Source organism: Streptopelia decaocto, assembly GCF_964273445.1.
Source record: "Streptopelia decaocto genome assembly, chromosome: 8".
Taxonomy (NCBI): Eukaryota; Metazoa; Chordata; class Aves; order Columbiformes; family Columbidae; genus Streptopelia; species Streptopelia decaocto.
Window position 1 is genome coordinate 21,704,064 of NC_138662.1, and position 17,751 is coordinate 21,721,814.

The following is a 17,751-nucleotide window of genomic DNA, read 5'->3' on the forward strand; positions in this document are numbered from 1 at the left end:
AAACTGTCCTTCCTCGCTAATTATCGCCCATTTGCAATAATGTGTTTACCTCCTCCTTCCTGAAGTCACTCATTTGTCCTTCTCCTCATTTAATTGCGGGTGGTTGATGTTGAGCCAACTCACCAATTTGTCAGAATGGCTCTGGATGCAGGTTCCCGTCTTCATGGCGCTTGCAGCGGCTGCTCCACCTCCCGCCTGCGCAAAACCACCATTATTTACCTGTTTCTGAACAGAAAACGACGGGTGTTCGGCTCGCCCGCCTGCAGCGTGATGAGCCAGCTTGAATTCCTGCACCTGGGTAAGGCTTTCCAGGTCCAAAGTGTCTGTTCTGCCGCCCAACGGACTGTCCTTAAACCAAAGGGTCATTTATTAATTACTCCTGCCAGCAAACACACCACCCTTGGAGCGCTGGCCTGAGGCACCAGGGACCCTGCCTGTCCCCTGCTCATCCCCTGCCCATCCTCTGTGTGTGTCCCCTGCCCATCCCCTCTGTGTCCCCTGCCCATCCCGTGTGTCCCCTGCCCATCCCCTCTGTGTCCCCTGCCCATCCCCTGTGTGTGTCCCCTGCCCATCCCCTCTCTGTGTCCCCTGCCCATCCCGTGTGTCCCCTGCGCATCCCCTGTGTGTCCCCTGCCCATCCCGTGTGTCCCCTGCCCATCCCCTGTGTGTCCCCTGCCCATCCCCTGTGTGTCCCCTGCTCATCCCCTGTGTGTCCCCTGCCTATCCCCTGTGTGTCCCCTGCCCATCCCGTGTGTCCCCTGCGCATCCCCTGTGTGTCCCCTGCCCATCCCCTGTGTGTCCCCTGCCCATCCCCTGTGTGTCCCCTGCTCATCCCCTGTGTGTCCCCTGCTCATCCCCTGTGTGTCCCCTGCCCATCCCGTGTGTGTCCCCTGCCCATCCCCTGTGTGTCCCCTGCCCATCCCCTGTGTGTCCCCTGCCCGTCCCGTGTGTCCCCTGCCCGTCCCGTGTGTGTCCCCTGCCCGTCCCGTGTGTGTCCCCTGCTCGTCCCGTGTGTCCCCTGCTCGTCCCGTGTGTCCCCTGCTCGTCCCGTGTGTGTCCCCTGCTCGTCCCGTGTGTCCCCTGCCCATCCCCTGTGTGTCCCCTGCCCGTCCCCTGTGTGTCCCCTGCCCGTCCCCTGTGTGTTCCCTGCCCGTCCCCTGTGTGTCCCCTGCCCGTCCCCTGTGTGTCCCCTGCCCGTCCCCTGTGTGTCCCCTGCCCATCCCCTGTGTGTCCCCTGCCCATCCCCTGTGTGTCCCCTGCCCACCACAGCCCCTCACAGGGACACGCAGCGTCTTACTGCACATCATCACTTTCAGTCGCTGCCTCTGCTCCTCTGTGCTGTGACCTGTGTCCCCAGCCCGGCTGTTCACAAGTCCCTGACCGGTCCCCAGCTGCCCCTTGACTGGTGACGGGAGCGGAGCTGCCCGAGGGAGCGAGGACAGGACAGCGCCCGAGGACACGGCGTTTCCTGCCCCACTGTTGTTTTTTCCCTTACGTTAGTCAGTTTATGTGAATTTAGGGCTGGTGAGAAACGTGCAGCCAACAGAAGGGAGAAAACAAACCCTGTCCCAGCCCCCTCCGATGTCCTGCTTACCTGCGCATCGTGCCCGACGTCACACGCACCGCGGTCTGTCCCTGCCCACGCCTCCAGTGGGACCGACCCCAGGGTCCCACGGAGCTTCTCACCCCCTGCAAAGCCACGGGACGAGGTGACACAGCACAGGAGGTGACACAGTGATGAGAGGAGGTGACAGTGTGGGAGGAGGTGACACAGCGACAAGAGAAGGTGACACAGCACGGGAGGTGACCCAGTGCGGGAGGAGGTGATGCACCGATTGCCTGTGAAAGATCCCAAAATAGTTTCTGAAGCTCAGAGGTCCGTAAGTGCGTCAGTGCAGACACAACAGGTACATTAAGTGAATACACAATCTCACGCTTCAGCAAAGATAACCGTTTTACACCTTTAAATGGTGACTTCGACAATAAGTGATATAGAAATATTAACCTCAACAGGTTGTCAGCAAACCAGTTTGATTTACGTGTGCATTTAACATGCCATAGCTGCTCTCTCTTCTGTCACACCAAGTAATTGCTTCGTTATCTTACCGCTCCAGTTATTGTGGTAGCACGGCCCTTTACCTTATTTTCAATAGAAATGCGATTATCTCAGCCACACCAGGTCCCTGATCGAAGACGTTGCAGAACCCATGAAGCGTCTCCCCAAGCAGCGACCCAGCTGGTTTGCCATTGTTGGAGAAATCTTGTCACAACATCGTCGCTGCTCTCACGCCGAGGGGTTCGCGGTGTTCCCAACAGCATCGCTGCTCTCACGCCGAGGGGTTCGCGGTGTTCCCGACAGCATCGCTGCTCTCACGCCGAGGGGTTCGCGGTGTTCCCAACAGCATCACTGCTCTCACGCCGAGGGGTTCGCGGTGTTCCCGGCGGCGCACGGCACGGAGCCGGTAATGCCGCGGTGGGTGATGGGGTCGCTCGCCCCACCGCAGCAGCTGACGCCTGCAGGTCCAGGCGTTGCTGGATGCTCCCGTGGTGCAGAGAAACCCCGAGGAGGAACCTTCTGTCCCCAGCACCGGTGCCACAGAGACGCCGTCCCCGCCGTCCCCCGTCACCCTGCGGGCGCTGGCCAAGGGCACCTCCCGGGGATGTCCCAGCTGGTGGGACGGCGTCTTAGCGCTCCAGCTCACTGACTCCCCATCAACCACCAAATGGGCTGCGCTTACGATCCAGGCCCCCAGGCTCACCCCGAAACAAACACAACTCATTCATATCTTGGTTTTAAGAGTGTTTAACTGCCCGACACTGAGCGAGGCACACGAGATGTGCCCATGTTTGCTGGGACCTCCGCTTCAAGTCACGGCTGCGTCAGGAAGCACCGACTCGTCCCCATCAGTGCCGCTGTGCTGTTCCGCAGCCTGGAGCCGCGGGTCGCTGGGCTGCGGCGCGGCAGCTCCCGCTCCCCCGGGACTCGGGCTCAGCCAACGGCTGTTACTCCAGCATTTGAAAACAGCGGAATTAAGAAACCAGTTGTTGATTAGGAGCTCATTTAATCTCATACTCCAGCCTGAAAGAGAAGGCTCCTCAGGGCCTTTCTGGGTGTGCGTGCTCACACGTGCCTATGAATAGCACCACTCCCATAGAAACGGTAGCTTTATTGATGTATTTTTACAGCAAAGCAAGCAGACTGTGCTGTAGCCACAGGCTGTTGCAGTTCTGCAGTGAGAACCTTGGCTATCACTTTCTTCCTATAGTCTGTAAGTTTAATTTAACTTCTTTACCATTCCCAATGTTTTCCTGTTTTATAGCTCAGCTTTCCTCATATATCTGCCTTCCCACGAGTTTGTGCAAAGCATTTTTCTTGTTAGCAGCGCTGTCACTGACGCACTATTATTTGCTGGAAGTTTCAGCTTTTAAATTTACCAGCAATAAAACCTGCGGCACGACGAAGGATGCAGAGATTTTCCAGGAAGACTCAAATCCATACCTTGTATCAAGAGGCGCCCTAAAAAGAGACATTGCAAACTCAGAGTATTTAGACTAACAATGGGGTTACCCCAGCTTGAGGAGTCACTGTTACCAGGAAACACCCGTCCTGCACAGGAGGGGCTGTCACCTGCCCTCGTGTGTGGCCTCCAGACGTGTAAGGTCTCCAGGAGCTCCTGTTTGGAACACGATGGGCTCGTTAGCAAAGCATTTCACTGCATCCAAAACCGGGCTGAGCTACAGAAACAACATAAGTGGGCAAACCGTGCTTGACACGAAGCCTGTGGGAAGGCAGGATAGCGGGAAACGCACAGCAGAACGTGTCAGTCTCGCGGGCAGCGGAGACGAGAAGGTCCCCGAACACCCACCACACCTGCTTTTAGAAAAAACCAACCAACCAACCAACAGCGGCTGCTGTGTTTTCTCTGCACCTGCTCACCCCACCGGAGCCACGTTTACATCCCCTGACCACCCCGTTCTAACAAGGACAGCGCCCGCTGCCCGGCTGAGAGCAGCTCCGGGAGCAGCAGGGCCGGTGCCAGCGCCGGCCGCAGCCCGAGCGCAGAAACACGCAGCCCCAGTCTCAACAGCCCCCGCGCCTTCCCGGCGAGGCTCCTGGTGACAGGCGTGACCAGAGCGCCAGGGCCCGCTGAGAACACTTGGAATGCTTTGCATGGTATGTATTTTGCTTACAGGCTGCATGTTTAGAAACATGGCCTGTTGCTCAGGCTTCATTTTCTTTCATTGCTTTTCTGCATTACAAAACTCCATCATCTTCCATGATAAGACTTTCAAATGCTAATACTTGTTTTAAAGCCAGAACACTTCACGTCCAACGACCTTCCAATTTCTATCAAATTTAATGACTTCAAGCTGAAATAATGACACATACTCATGAGTCAGTTTCCACGGGTATATTGAAAACCAAAGCACGTTTCTGTAGTCCAGGACACCCGTCCCTCAGCCCCCCAGCCCCACGGGGGTCCTGCGGGACACGAAGGGAATGTGCGGCCCCAGAGCCGGCTCGAGGCTCCGGCGCTTCGCCCCATCCCAAGGTTAAATGGCCACAGCACCGCAAGCAAAAGCCACCAGCGCGCCAGGCGGGTTATTTTGAGGCAGTTTGAGTGACAGTTGTGCGAAAACGCAGGGTTTATGGAGCACCCAGACACACGGACAGCGGAAGGACCTCGGCAGCGTGTCCCGCGCTCCCGCCGCAGCCTCAGCTCTTCCTCCGCTTGCTCCGGGGCAGCAGCCGCTCACTTCCCGGCGCCCGCGGCCGACGCGGCTTCCTTTGGTTGGACCCCGGGCCCCCGGAACGGCCGCTGAAAATTCAAACAGAAAAAAGGGGTTTGGAGCTGCTCTAAACACAGCAAGCGCCCCAGGCTGCGCCAACGTGCTCTAAGCTGCTCTAAACACAGCAAGCGCCCCAGGCTGCGCCAACGTGCTCTAAGCTGCTCTAAACACAGCAAGTGCCCCAGGCTGCGCCAACGTGCTCTAAGCTGCTCTAAACACAGCAAGCGCCCCAGGCTGCGCCAACGTGCTCTAAGCGGGCACACTCGTGTAACTGCTGACGGTGCCCAGGAACCGTCCCCTTCGCAGGGACAGGGTCACGGCGTCTGTCCCCGTCACCAGGGACGCGCTGGGACTGTGAGGAGCAGCACCAACCTTTCACATTCCTTGTCCATAAACCAGAAAAGGCCCCGGTGCCAGTGAAACCAGCGCGACATCCCAGAGCAGAGGTCGACCCGAACCAGAGTCCCCCCCGCGGCAGAGCCACCGAGGGAGGGGACGGGCGCTCTGGTCACCGTTACCCAAGAAGGAAACGTGCAGGACTCCCATCTTCAAACAGGCTCTTTGCCAGAGGCTCTTCTCATTTATGGACAAAGAATTTTCTACTGGGAACTAAAGAAGTGTTTTCCTTTTAGTCAGAGTTAATTTTAAAGGGAAAAAAAGTTAAACTAGCCATATTTAAATTAAGCAGCTAATTTCCATAATAAGCAGCTCAAAATTCCACATAGTGTTGACACGAAAGATATCACTCATCCATCAATAGCTATCACTAATTAAACATTCCTTACAAATGCACTCTTCTTGTACCACTCGCCAGGATGAATCCATCCTGCAGGGACTATTCATTTGGCTTAAACTGGGAATCCACAACTGAAAATAACAATGGAAAACTCTCAAATGCCCAAACCCATGTCTCTGTTGAGTGCCACGAGATAAGTACTAAAAGAGATTTCAGAGATGAGCTCAGCACCACGTTGGAAATGGAGCTGCTGCATTTGTGAGACCGTAACCTCGTGCGGGAGATCTACGCACATCCCAGCACGAGCAGGTTCGGCCCGTGCAGGTAACTCGTGCGCATCCAACACGAGCAGGTTCGGTCCGTGCAGGTAACTCGTGCGCATCCAACACGAGCAGGTTCGGCCCGTGCGGGTGACTCGTGCGCATCCAGCACGAGCAGGTTCGGTCCGTGCGGGTGACTCGTGCGCATCCAACACGAGCAGGTTCGGCCCGTGCAGGTAACTCGTGCGCATCCAACACGAGCAGGTTCGGCCCGTGCAGGTAACTCGTGCGCATCCAACACGAGCAGGTTCGGCCCGTGCAGGTAACTCGTGCGCATCCAACACGAGCAGGTTCGGTCCGTGCGGGTGACTTGCGCGCATCCAACACGAGCAGGTTCGGTCCGTGCGGGTGACTCGTGCGCATCCAACACGAGCAGGTTCAGTCCGTGCAGGGAGCGCAGCCCTGAGGAGCACAACCAGGGGGACGATGCACGTGCACGACCCGCCCCGACCTCCCCCAGGATTGCTAGAGAGCTCCGTGTCCCTTCCCAAAGAGCAGCACCAGCATCGCACCTTCCTCTTTCCCTTCTTTTTGTTATTTTGTTTTAGAGAAGCTGCAAAATACAACCACCTTTGCAGGAACAAATTAGGACACAGAACGAAGCAGAAATCTCATTTAGTTTAAGGCTCCCTTTGCTGTGTTATCTTCTGCCTGTTCCTAGCTTTGATGCCTAAATTTTCCACGACAGAGTGGTAATTACCTTATATTCAAAAGTGTTTTAAAACACAAAGCCGAGAACTGGAGCTTCTTTATCACTCAGTTCTCCTATTTTGCAAATATCTGATCACTAACTCCCATAAAAATAAAGCAAGAGGGATGATATTTTTCTGGCGTAACTCAACTTTTAAACAATCTGGGCTGGTTATGAAATGAACCATCTGTCTGTCCCTTGGCTGACGGCTCCTGCGTTCCCGGTTGCCAAAGCCAAGCGCCCCTGGCCCGGCCGCGGGACACGGCTCTGCAGCCACGTCAGCTCCAACATCCTTCCGCGCTTGTCAGCCTGGCCAAACGTTATCACCACTCAAACCCACCAGACCAGTGGGGAGTCTGCTGGGTGAAGGGAATCACCGAGGGAACAAGCGATCTTGCTATGGCTACATCCCATAACGCACGTGAACATCCCCTGCTGCTGGGCAGAAACACCCCACTGACAAACTCTAGTATGGGGTTGTTATTGACATCCCCACTTCTTCTCCCACCAAGACACCTGCTGTTCCAGCTCGCCCACGGAGCCACAGCTGCCAGACCCTCGAGCCACAACACGTTCTCATCTCCCGCAGCAGACACGGCTCAGCCATCGGGCGTCTCCAGAGTGGAGACCAGGGAGCACAGACAAAGAACAGGCAATAATTAGATGGTACCAGCACCAAAATTAATTGCAAGTCACCGTCTGCTGATAGAGAAATGACAGTCCACCTCTGCAAGCCTGGAGCCGGCAGCCCCCGCACAGACGGCACACACGGCTGGTCCTTCCCCAGGGTTTCTTTGTACAACGCCTTGCACAGCAAGACCCAAATTTTAAATATTACCACTATAGAACAAAAGGGGGGTTTTGGTTTCAAGAAATAAGGCGTTAAGCTTTTGAAAACAAGAAAGCGCTCTCCTCTCTTTGAGCAGGAGTAAATGGAACAGATGCTGCGGTTCCAGCACGTTCAGCTTGACAGAGATGCAGGCGAGACTGACACCAACGTCACTTCAAACACAACACAAGATCAGATTCTCTTAATCTTCCCTCATTCCCTCATTTTTTTCTTTCTTCTTTTTTTTTTTAAATATATATTCATACTCCAATACACCTCAGCACAACGATTTCCAACCGGCCACCTGCAGATCCTGGGAGCACCCAGGGATTATCTGCCAAGGATCCAAAACCACCACCAAGCCATGGAGATCCTCCGAGAACCGGCCTCCCGGGGCGCTCGCTTCTCCCGCAGCACCCGCGGGGCCCCGCAGGCTGGAAACCAGCGGCCCCCGCAGCACCCGCGGGGCCCCGCAGGCTGGAAACCAGCGGCCCCCAGTCCAAGGGCTCTTCCACTCGCACGCTCCACTCACCTGCCAGAGGACGCGGGACACGTCTCGGGCTCCTGCAGGTCTCTCAGAATGTCCGAGCTGGAGCTGAGGGGGCAATAAAACAGACAGACGTTCTTTAGCAACAGCTGCAGCAAAGTGGGGCTCTGCTTACAAAGGCAGCAGAACCCAGAGACAAGACAGTGTCCACGTGGCACGGGGAACACGAAATAATCAAACCGACAAAAAACAACTTCCACCAACAGCACGTGTGACACCAGACGTGTCCCGAACAGCGACGGAGCCGCATCTGGAGGTATTTTACAGCAGTCACAGAGGCTACTTAAATCGGGGCCTTAGTGAACTCAATTAAAGGGCTGTTATTGCATCAATACTGGAAGAACCCGTGTGTAGACACGTACGCACGTGTACACACACCTGCTGCATTATCTACAGCAGCCCAGTGCTGGCTGCAGATCTCCTCACGTGCTCCAATTAAAAACCAAACTGCACAGATGTTTTTACTCTGTATGTTAAATAAGAAGAAAATTTTGTCAAATTTCAATAAAAGCTGAATTAAGTGAACACAAACGTCTGGGCAATTGTTGCTGACTTGTCATGTGTGCTCAGGCACCGAGATGTGAACTGCTGCACAGTTCAAGTATCTGCCAGGCTGCAGGGCTGCAGAAACCAACAAGCAAGCTGGAAAACGGTGCTTTCCGGAAACTCTCAAAAAGGCGCCGCTATTGCAGAAATGACATAACAAGCCACGTTACACAAACAGCCGGGAGATTTCAGTGTAAACCACGGGGCTGCAGCTGGATACCAGGTCTCTTGGATTCACTTTAAAGGTTTTACAACAAAATTAATCCCGTTTGCTAGAAGACAGCAAATGTAAACTGCAACAACACACCCCCAGAGTCACCGCATCACACACAGATACCAGCGCACTGATACGCTTGTTCAAAACACACGTTAAGGAAAACAGCCCCAAAATGCTCATTGTCATGGGACAGGTTCCACATGGCAAAGCAGAATCCAGATAATAAGGACAACTCCTCAAGTTTCCAAAAGGTGTTTCTGCCCCAAGTCCAGTTTTCACCAACCCATCCCATGCCAGAGAAGAAAAGTCCTAAGCTCTTATCATGGAATGAATTCACTTAAACTGAAGAAAGCGAATTAAGTAAAAAAGAAACAGCTCTCTCATTATGTATGTTGTTTCTTTAAATGTTAGCCTAGGGGCCCAAAGGCATCACGGAATTCAGAACAGTTGTGCCCATTTCCTCGGTGTCTCTGCCTGTCCAACACCCATCAGCTCTCTACCTGCTCCGCGGCCAGACGAAGCAAAACAGCTTCCGACCTTATTCAGACTCCAAACCCAAGACGATTTCCCACCGGAGCTTTTCTGTCCTTTTCCTGAATCAAGGTCATTATTCTATTCTAGGATTTCACATATCAGTTCCAAACGAGAACATTTTTATGGCAAAGCCATTAAAGCTGCGGAGCTGAGCTGCTCCAGATGCCACAGGCGACGGGTGCGAAGGGGCTTTGTGTCCCGGGCGTTTTCGGGTTCTTTGTGTCCCGGGCGTTTTCGGGTTCTTTGTGTCCCGGGCGTTTTCGGGTTGAGAGCAGCGCAGCCCGTGCAGAGCAGCTCCCAACTCCTCCTCATTTTCTGCAGCATCAGTTCCTTCCGGGCACCAATAGATAATTAAGCAAGAGTAAACTGTTCCTTTCTCGACCACCGTTTGGATTTGACTCCCTTTTTAACACACCACCTCAAAATAGCGAGAGAAAAGCTGATGTAAGTGTGAATAACATGTCTCGTTCTAAAAATGGAAGGAGCAAACATCTATTTGAATTGGTTTAAGGCAGATTAAGTTCCTTCTCAGGCTCAGGGTGAGCAGCCCGTGTCCTCCCATCAGCCCGTGTCCTTCCATCAGCCTGTCCCGCTGCACGCAGCCCGGACAAACGGACAGTGTTGGGGGATTGCTGCAGCCAGGGAGCTCCAGACTCACTGAACATCAACGCCACGTTTCCGCCTCTTCTGCTGAGGAACTAAAGCCCAAATTCTGCAGAGCACGTCAGTCCGAGCACCAGTGACCAGCTAAGCCGGCTCCCAGAGCCTCTCAGCGCCTCCCGAACTCAACGCCCGGTGTCTGCCCCACCGGAGCGGGGCCGCTCCCCGGCTCGGGCTCGCCCGGCAGACGCTGCCGCCCGGCGCGCTCCGGCGGCACAGACCGGCACCAGCTGCGGTAACGCGCCTCCCAACAGCGCTTCAGCAGTGTCATTGCTTCAGTGCACACCTTGTATCCCAGGCAAGGCCGACCATATATATCGTCTGCTGCTGCGATTCTGTCAAGAACTGACATTTTCTTCTAACGCAAGGTTTTAAAAAGAAATAATTTGTTTTAAAAAATTACTATTATCCCCATGGTATAAAATACTTTCAATATTTCCTCTGCAGAGTTCATTAACTGGCTTACCACTGTCCCACCGAGTTTCTTTTCTAATTTTCCTATTGTTTAAGTAGTTGCCCAAAATTTGGCTTTGGTCCCAGAGAGCAGAAGCGCGCAATGGGACTAGTGATGTGCAGCGCAACAGGACCAGTGATGCGGAGCCCCTGGGCTCTAGGAAAGCTCTATGGGTGACTTCAGAGCTTTGAAACATTATCCCTTAAAAGTCCTGTTTTGTTTGGGCGTTTCTCCATCGGGCACATTTTGCTTTCTTGGTGGGACGTCAATCTGTGCAGCGCGCAGCTGTGTCTGGTCCGCGCTACGACCCCCATGCACGCTCTGCGGCTTTTCCAGCAGCTATCAAATTTTCATTTTCTCAATTAAAGTATCAACTTTTTGATAATATCAGTACATAAGTCATTATTGTACAATGTAATTTCTACTACTGACCAACTGCTCCCTTAGCAAATATCGATATGAGATTGACAAAGAAGGTCTTACGAAGGAGAACACAAAAGAATCTCTGATTTACCTGCAGCACCTTTTGACAGAGCAGACGCTTCAGCTCTCCGAGGTTGTTTTGTTATATTCTACGTGCTGCTCAAGATCCTCATTCTCTCTTACTCGACGATAACATCGGCTCCATTAGAAGTGCTCTCGCCATGAAAACACAGCACACACATTCAGACTCCCAAACATATTTCAAGTTTTGACATTTCAATGTGAAAAACTTTTACCCTTGTCAAAGGATATCCTCTTATTATCAGAAATAAAATACAAGCCTCTGAAAATCATTACTAGCTACAATAGCACAATGGTACTTAAACCCGCAAAATCTAAATCATTCTTTTTTCATTTGTGCTATATTTATGGCACTGTAATTAACAAAAGGTTAACCTCCCGGTAACCTGAGAGTGACAAAGCACATCTTTCTCTCGGGCAGTTTGTAGGACTACACCTACTTTTCGGTCCCTGAGAACCCCGTGGTGACCCAGGCAGGGTGTGAAGCAGCGCTGGGCAGGCACTGAGCAAAATGCACCATTCACAGGGGGAACCAAAGAATAACTGAAAACATATAACAACAATAATAATTTAAAAGCCATATACCAAAAAACGCCACCGCGTTGCTGAACTCCTGGAGCAGCACAGCAGCTGGCTTGTAAGGTTAAGCAAACTGCCCTGTGTTTAAAGAAAAATAAATAAACCCCACACCACATATACAAACCAGGGGACACGCAAAAAGTAGGAAATCGAATAGAAAATCCCAGAGAGATTCTGCCAAAACAATCGTGTGCACTCTGGTAACTCTGCTCCTGTTCCGCAGCGGCCGAGCTGAAGAGTGAACCGCGGGAGCCGTTCGGCGTGTTTTTACAACAGACCCGCCGGCCCAGCAGCCTGCGCTGCATTCGGCACGGCTGGGCAAACGTCTCCCTTGGAGAGAGCGAATGCACAAGACAAGGAGCAAACAGCCCTGCCCGAGCCAGACACAACGGGAACAAGGGCGCCTTCCAAGCGCATCCGCCAGCCGGTGCACGGGAGCACATCCAGCTGTCAGCGGCCGCCCCGCGCCGACAGGACAGCCCTGAGCAAACCCCTCAGCCCCCTCGGGCCCGTCGGCTGGGGAACAGCCGCCTGCAGACAGACCGGGCGAAGAATCACGGTTAACTGCCACGTCAAAGGCCCTTAGTAGTGTCATTCCTGACATCATTCACACACAGAACTGGCAGTGAAACAGAGATTTAATGATACCTTGGATGAGCTAATACGAGCCCTTGCCACCTCCCAAGAGCCCACTTTGTAAGATTAAAACTGCAAATTTTCGAAGGTCCTTAACACCAAAAGGTTAATTTGCAATAAAATTTTTAAAAAAAGTAAAACAAAGTGCTCCTGTTCTTCCCCATTTAAGTTCAGGAAGAAGAGGCAAGCTGAAGGCATTTATTTGTGGAACTAAAGTAACTATCAGAGCTCCAGGGCGACCGCCAGAGCCGGCACAGCGAGGATGAGAGCGAGCACAGGGAGGATGCAGCAGCTCCATCGTCATCCGCACACCTGCCAAACGGGACATCTCAGCAAACCCACAGGAGCTGGGCTCCTGTTGGGCTCGTGTTGGCCCGAGACAGAGCCGAGAGCCGCCGCACGGACAGAGCCGCCGCACGGACAGAGCCGCCGCACGGACAGAGCCGCCGCCATAGGGACAGAGCTGCCTGAGGTCCTGCCGCCCCCAGACCTGTCGTCAGTCGCCAACCGGAGGGCTGAGGCCTCAGGCACGTAAAACCCGTCTCCAGAACAAAGCCACGGGGCCAGTGTCTTCAGGCAGCATCTTTAGTCCCCACACTGACTGTAAAAAACCCTTTGTGAACCAAGATGACTTCAGAAAAAAACGATTCTGTCAAACTTTTCAACAACCAAATTGTTCTTTTAATAAACGATGCCGAAGCCAAGCACCACTATATTGTTCTCGACCCTCCTGGAACAGGGAGGAAGAGGCACATCCCATGGGCGCAGTGGGTGGCGATGCAGAACTGTCACTCCTCGCTCAGCCGGGGCCTCCAGCTGCTTCCTCGGATTAGCTCCCGCTCCAGCAAGATTATTGTCAAGATTAGCTCTTCCAGATACATATCAAAACCAGTTACTCCGTATTTGTTTTCAATCACTTTTTGACTTTCCCTCCAGAAGTGGAGCCACGCAGGCAGCACTGCAATGGGATGTGTATGGAGGTATTCCTCTTTGACACGTGAGCAGCGCTGAACAGCTCATTATGGTCCATGAAGTAAACATCTTCAACAGATCCAAACAGCACCTTCAAGAACTACACAGATCCTATCAGCAGTAACAGCTGAGTCTCCTTCTAATAAAATCATCAGTGAACTATCAAAAGCAACTTGAATTATTATATTTATAAAGCCTTTCTTAATCCTTCATTTTCTGAAACCAAATAAGGTGACTTCGGGAAGCAAAACTGAAAGCACGAAGAAAGCAAAGTGAATGGCTGTCAGGACTTCAAGGTTCGGTGGCATTCTATTATACCACTGACTGCAAATAACGGGTCATTTAAACTCTATTTCTTACAGCAATACTCAACTCAAAGAGCTATTAAAAGACTTGGACTATATCACATTTTGGACCTCTCTAAAGAAAACCTCCAACAGAAGGGAAGATGATGCAGTGGCAGAGAAACGCCAAAGGTTCTCCTGGTTCCACAGACATTCCACTCGCTGTTCGCGTATCAAAACATTTACACTATCACCCCTCTGTCGAGCCATTGCCGAATTATTAAGTGAATTCTCAATGTATTTCAGCTCCACCCTCAAGGAACTGAGTGGCCAGAAACATGAAGAAGAATGAATCAGTAACCCCAGCTCAGGAACACATCCTTTGATGTAGGAGAGAGACAGAGATGGACATAGAGACAGACAGAGATGGACATAGAGACAGATCGCTTGCGGTTACTGGCAAAGCTTTCCCACGTTTGGTCTGACGTGGCCCAGCCCAGGGAGAAGAGGCTCCTCTCCTCTCCTCTCCTCTCCTCTCCTCTCCTCTCCTCTCCTCTCCTCTCCTCTCCTCTCCTCTCCTCTCCACTCACCTGCTTGTTGATCCGGACGACAGGGAGAGCGCAGGAGAGACCGAGCGCGGCCGCTCCGGGGAGCCGCGCTCCCTCCCGCTGCCGCCGGGAGCCTCTGCCCCGAGCGCGGGGGCGGCGCCGGGGCTGGCGGCGGGGGGACGCTGCTCCGCACGCTCTGCCGGGGACAGAGACAGAGATGAGCGAGAACAAAGCAAAATACTGTTGTTTCCAATTTGACAGCCTGGAGACAGATTTTAAGAAAAAACAAAGTTATTAATATTTAAATACCAATGCCTCGTTCCCACTTACTTGCTTCCCAAAACTCTCAGACTTTCAAAGGTTTAATTTCTTTTCCAGAACAGTAATCAGAGTGTGCAGGAGCTGCACAGTCCTTGGATTTAGCTACAGTTTGCCCTTTCCCTTCCACCAAAATGCATCATTAAATACCAGGAGCAGGTTTTTGCCTGTTGAGAACAACGGGCTGATCTCAGCGAGCCAGTTGTCCAGTTAATGAAACGTAACTGGGAGATGACCGGGCTGAGAACACAACGGACAATCGCAGGAACTCACAGCAGCTGAGCCCCCCAGCGAGCACAGAAACCCACGTTTCGGAGTCTGTGATCCCATGATCTAACAACACATTGCTGCTGGCTCTGCTCTAGAAGAGGGACATCGCTGTAAGTTATGTCAAACCAGGTAAACTTTATCCGTGAGACTCCTTAATTTTTACCCTTCACACAGAAAGGATTATTCATTGCATCAAGGTCTGCATGAAATGATAAGGATGAAATTCATACTATTATATGGGTATTTTCATTGATTTTTGCTCTCAGGAGCTCTGCCAGGGGAGGCAGCGCAGCGCGGATCTGGAGAGCTGCTGTGTTTCCCAAGGACAGAGACAACCGTGCACCCAACGCTGGTCAATGGAATTATCGCCAAAACTCCCTGTCGTGAACGGACTATAACACCACACGTTACACAAGGCTGGGGAATGCTCTTCTAAACCCCTCATTCAAATGCACACGTACACTGCCAAGCAATCACAGCAACATAAACCCAACGGGACCGGACAAGCCCCCAGGAAGCGGGTAGAAGCGCCCGTGGGTGTCTCTCGGCTGCTGCGGGCAGTGCGGGTGACAAACAGGCGCCAGATGCTGCTGCTACCACGGAACCGCCGAGCTGCAGCTGCGCGTTCCCGCCTGCACTGTGTTCAGGTGTATGAACACTAAATGCAGTGAGTTTGAATAAGAGACACAACATCCTGTATGAACAGTCTGATAGAAGCCCAAGTGTTTTCCTGCTTCAAGCTCAGGACAAATAAATACTTGTTCCAATCCACACAAACATCTTTGCAGCTCCCAATTACTGACTCCCTGTCATTATCGCTACAGAAAAGCTGGATCCCAGCAGGCAATACCCCGATCACTCTCATTTCCAAGCTCAGACTATCACGTGCCCGCTCTCAGCAGCTCCACTAGACTTGGACTAGAGCCTGAGATCCCATTTCCACCAGCTCGTTAAAATATGCACCTAAATCAAGCACATCTATACACAATCCCACTAAAATCAAACAAACAACTCATTATGGGTTGTGCTGATGTATCACACTAAAATCAACAGCGGTCAATCTTTTTAGGGTCAGTTTGATTCTTAGGGGTTTTTTCCCACTCTTAAGGGCTGTAGGAGAAGAACACGGGAGCAAAGAACCTTCCCTGGGAACCCCACTGACCGGCACCACGGACTGAAGAGGGACCACGATAAACACCATCACTAACCTGCACCTGCTGGCAGCTCCGTCACAGCGACTTCTTCCTTGTCTCCAGCACTTTCCATTTTCTTCGGACCACTTTTCTTCCACCGCTTATTCACCTGATCCACCAGAAACTGAAACTCACTTCTGTGCTTGTTCCCTGAAACGTAACAGCACATGAGTGATCATCGCCACGGGACCCCCAACGCATCGTTAGGTATCGCGGTCACGGCCGTGGCACCGTGCGCTGCTGCGGCCGGGGCACCGCGCCCGGCAGAGCCCCAGGGGCACCCGCACGCCGCACCCACGCGGTTCCCACCCACGGAGCCCCGAGAGCAGCACCCGCTGCAGACGGGGGAAAACCCCCGGCTGCCCCAGCAATTGCTTCAAAGCTGCTCTGGGTTTCCCATTTCTGCAGTAAAGCAATGTCGAAAGTCATGTATATTGCACTGTTTTGATTCAGATCCTCTAAATCACAGTGAATTGCTCTTTTGCGTACTCTGCACTTTCAATCACCGAGCGTGTTCTAAGCAATCCCCCGGTATTCAGTCAAAGCAATGCTGATTTTCAGTCTAGATACTTCCAATTCTTTACTCAGAGGCTGGGAAAATGCCTCATCTCCTCAGGCAGGGGGTGCGGGTCACCCAGCCCTCGCTGGGCACGAGGGAACACGTTTGCTGTACGCACACACCAACTCGCACCGAACCCATCGGCCCAGCTTCACACAACCCGCTACAGCGCAGGCAGCGAACGCGAGTTCCCGCTGCGGGGCAGGACTGTGAACAAAGTCACTGTGAGAGGACGTTTGTGTGGATAACAGCGCAGCCGGCTCTGCATGCAGCACTGCGGCTCGGCCGGCTCTGCCCGCGCGGCAGCCCATGCGCGGCAGCCCATGCGCGGCAGCCCATGCGCGGCAGCCCATGCGCGGCAGCCCATGCGCGGCTCTGCCAGCCCCAGGCGCTGCCCCGGCACAACCAGCGCGGCAAAGCCAGCACAGGATCCCCAGGACAAACTGGAGGGAACGTTTAAACCCCACTGCCTGCCCTGCACAGCCAAAAATGCCGCACACGGTCAACAACTCCTGCAACAGAAAGAATGTCCTTGTGGCTGGTGTTTGAGGCGCTGCACGTTCATGACGTGATTCCTCTGGCGCTTCTGTTTTCCCAGTATTACTATTTTTTGTTGCTTTGCTTCATGGTGTAACTACCAAGCTTTCCAAGTCAAAAAGAAATGTCCTGGCAAACCACGGCACTGTTCGATAGGCCGTAAATCACCGCTGCGCTCAACGCCGTACCGCACACCTCCAGCAAACTGCAGCGCTTCCATAACAAACCAACCACAGGTATAATTACAAATATTTAAGAAAAAACAAAAATCGCCAAGTTTCTGAATCACATTGCAAATTAAAGGATTTATAAGCAGAAATAGCAACAGAATACGTTTTTTTGAACAAACATATTTCTTTTCCAGTAGATTTTTTAACTCTTTAACTGGAGCTGCAGGAGGAGCTGACAGCGGCTGGGGGTGTCAGCTGGGGGTGTCAGCTGGGGGTGTCACCAGCCCCAGGAGCAGCAGCTCTGCAGGGGACAGAGCCCTCAACTGCACCCCCAGAGCCCTCCACTGCACCCCCAGAGCCCTCCACTGCACCCCCAGAGCCCTCCACTGCACCCCCAGAGCCCTCCACTGCACCCCAGGCACAGGCTCAGTGGCTGCTCAGGCACATAAACCACCTCATAAACCAGCCAAAATATTAATTGGTCTTTCAAATACATTTCACACACAAAAAAAACCCAACAAACAAACAAAAAACCAAAACAAACCCAAAGTGATGTGCAATTTGCTAAGACGCTGGGAAATTGTAAAGAAGGAGGTAAAAGGAGAAGAGGGGGTTTCATCCGTGTGGCTTATCTTGCTTTGCAAGGAGGCTGCTCCAAGCTCCGCTGTGTTGTGTTTCATATGGAAATACAGAACAGAGTACGTGGTTGGGGTTTTTTATTCAGAACTTATGCCAGCGCTAATTAATGCACTAATTCAGCTGTGAATTAGTGACCTAGGGTGCAAATGTAGTAAATTAAAAGGGGAGAAAAAACCCTGCATTGTATATGAAAGCTTTTTGAAGTCCCTCTGTGCTA

At 52.6% G+C, this 17,751-nt stretch overlaps 1 protein-coding gene across 3 annotated transcripts in view; it reads right to left on the reverse strand.

Annotated features, from left to right (window-relative positions):
• Window positions 1–4,397: 4,397 nt before the first annotated feature.
• RAD18 (RAD18 E3 ubiquitin protein ligase) overlaps window positions 4,398–17,751 on the reverse strand; it is a 35,397-nt gene continuing 22,043 nt past the window's right edge. Inside the window, exons 10-13 of one of the 3 annotated variants that reach the window (XM_082060162.1) lie at window positions 15,645–15,779; window positions 13,891–14,044; window positions 7,900–7,962; window positions 4,398–4,820 (exon numbers count right to left, since the gene is read on the reverse strand). In XM_082060162.1, coding sequence (XP_081916288.1) covers window positions 4,718–4,820; window positions 7,900–7,962; window positions 13,891–14,044; window positions 15,645–15,779 — 455 coding nt within the window. In that variant the 3' untranslated portion in view covers window positions 4,398–4,717. Of the gene's footprint in view, window positions 4,821–7,899; window positions 7,963–12,493; window positions 13,681–13,890; window positions 14,111–15,644; window positions 15,780–17,751 lie in introns of those variants that run through there. The other 2 variants (XM_082060161.1, XM_082060163.1) reach the window with 2 other exon arrangements.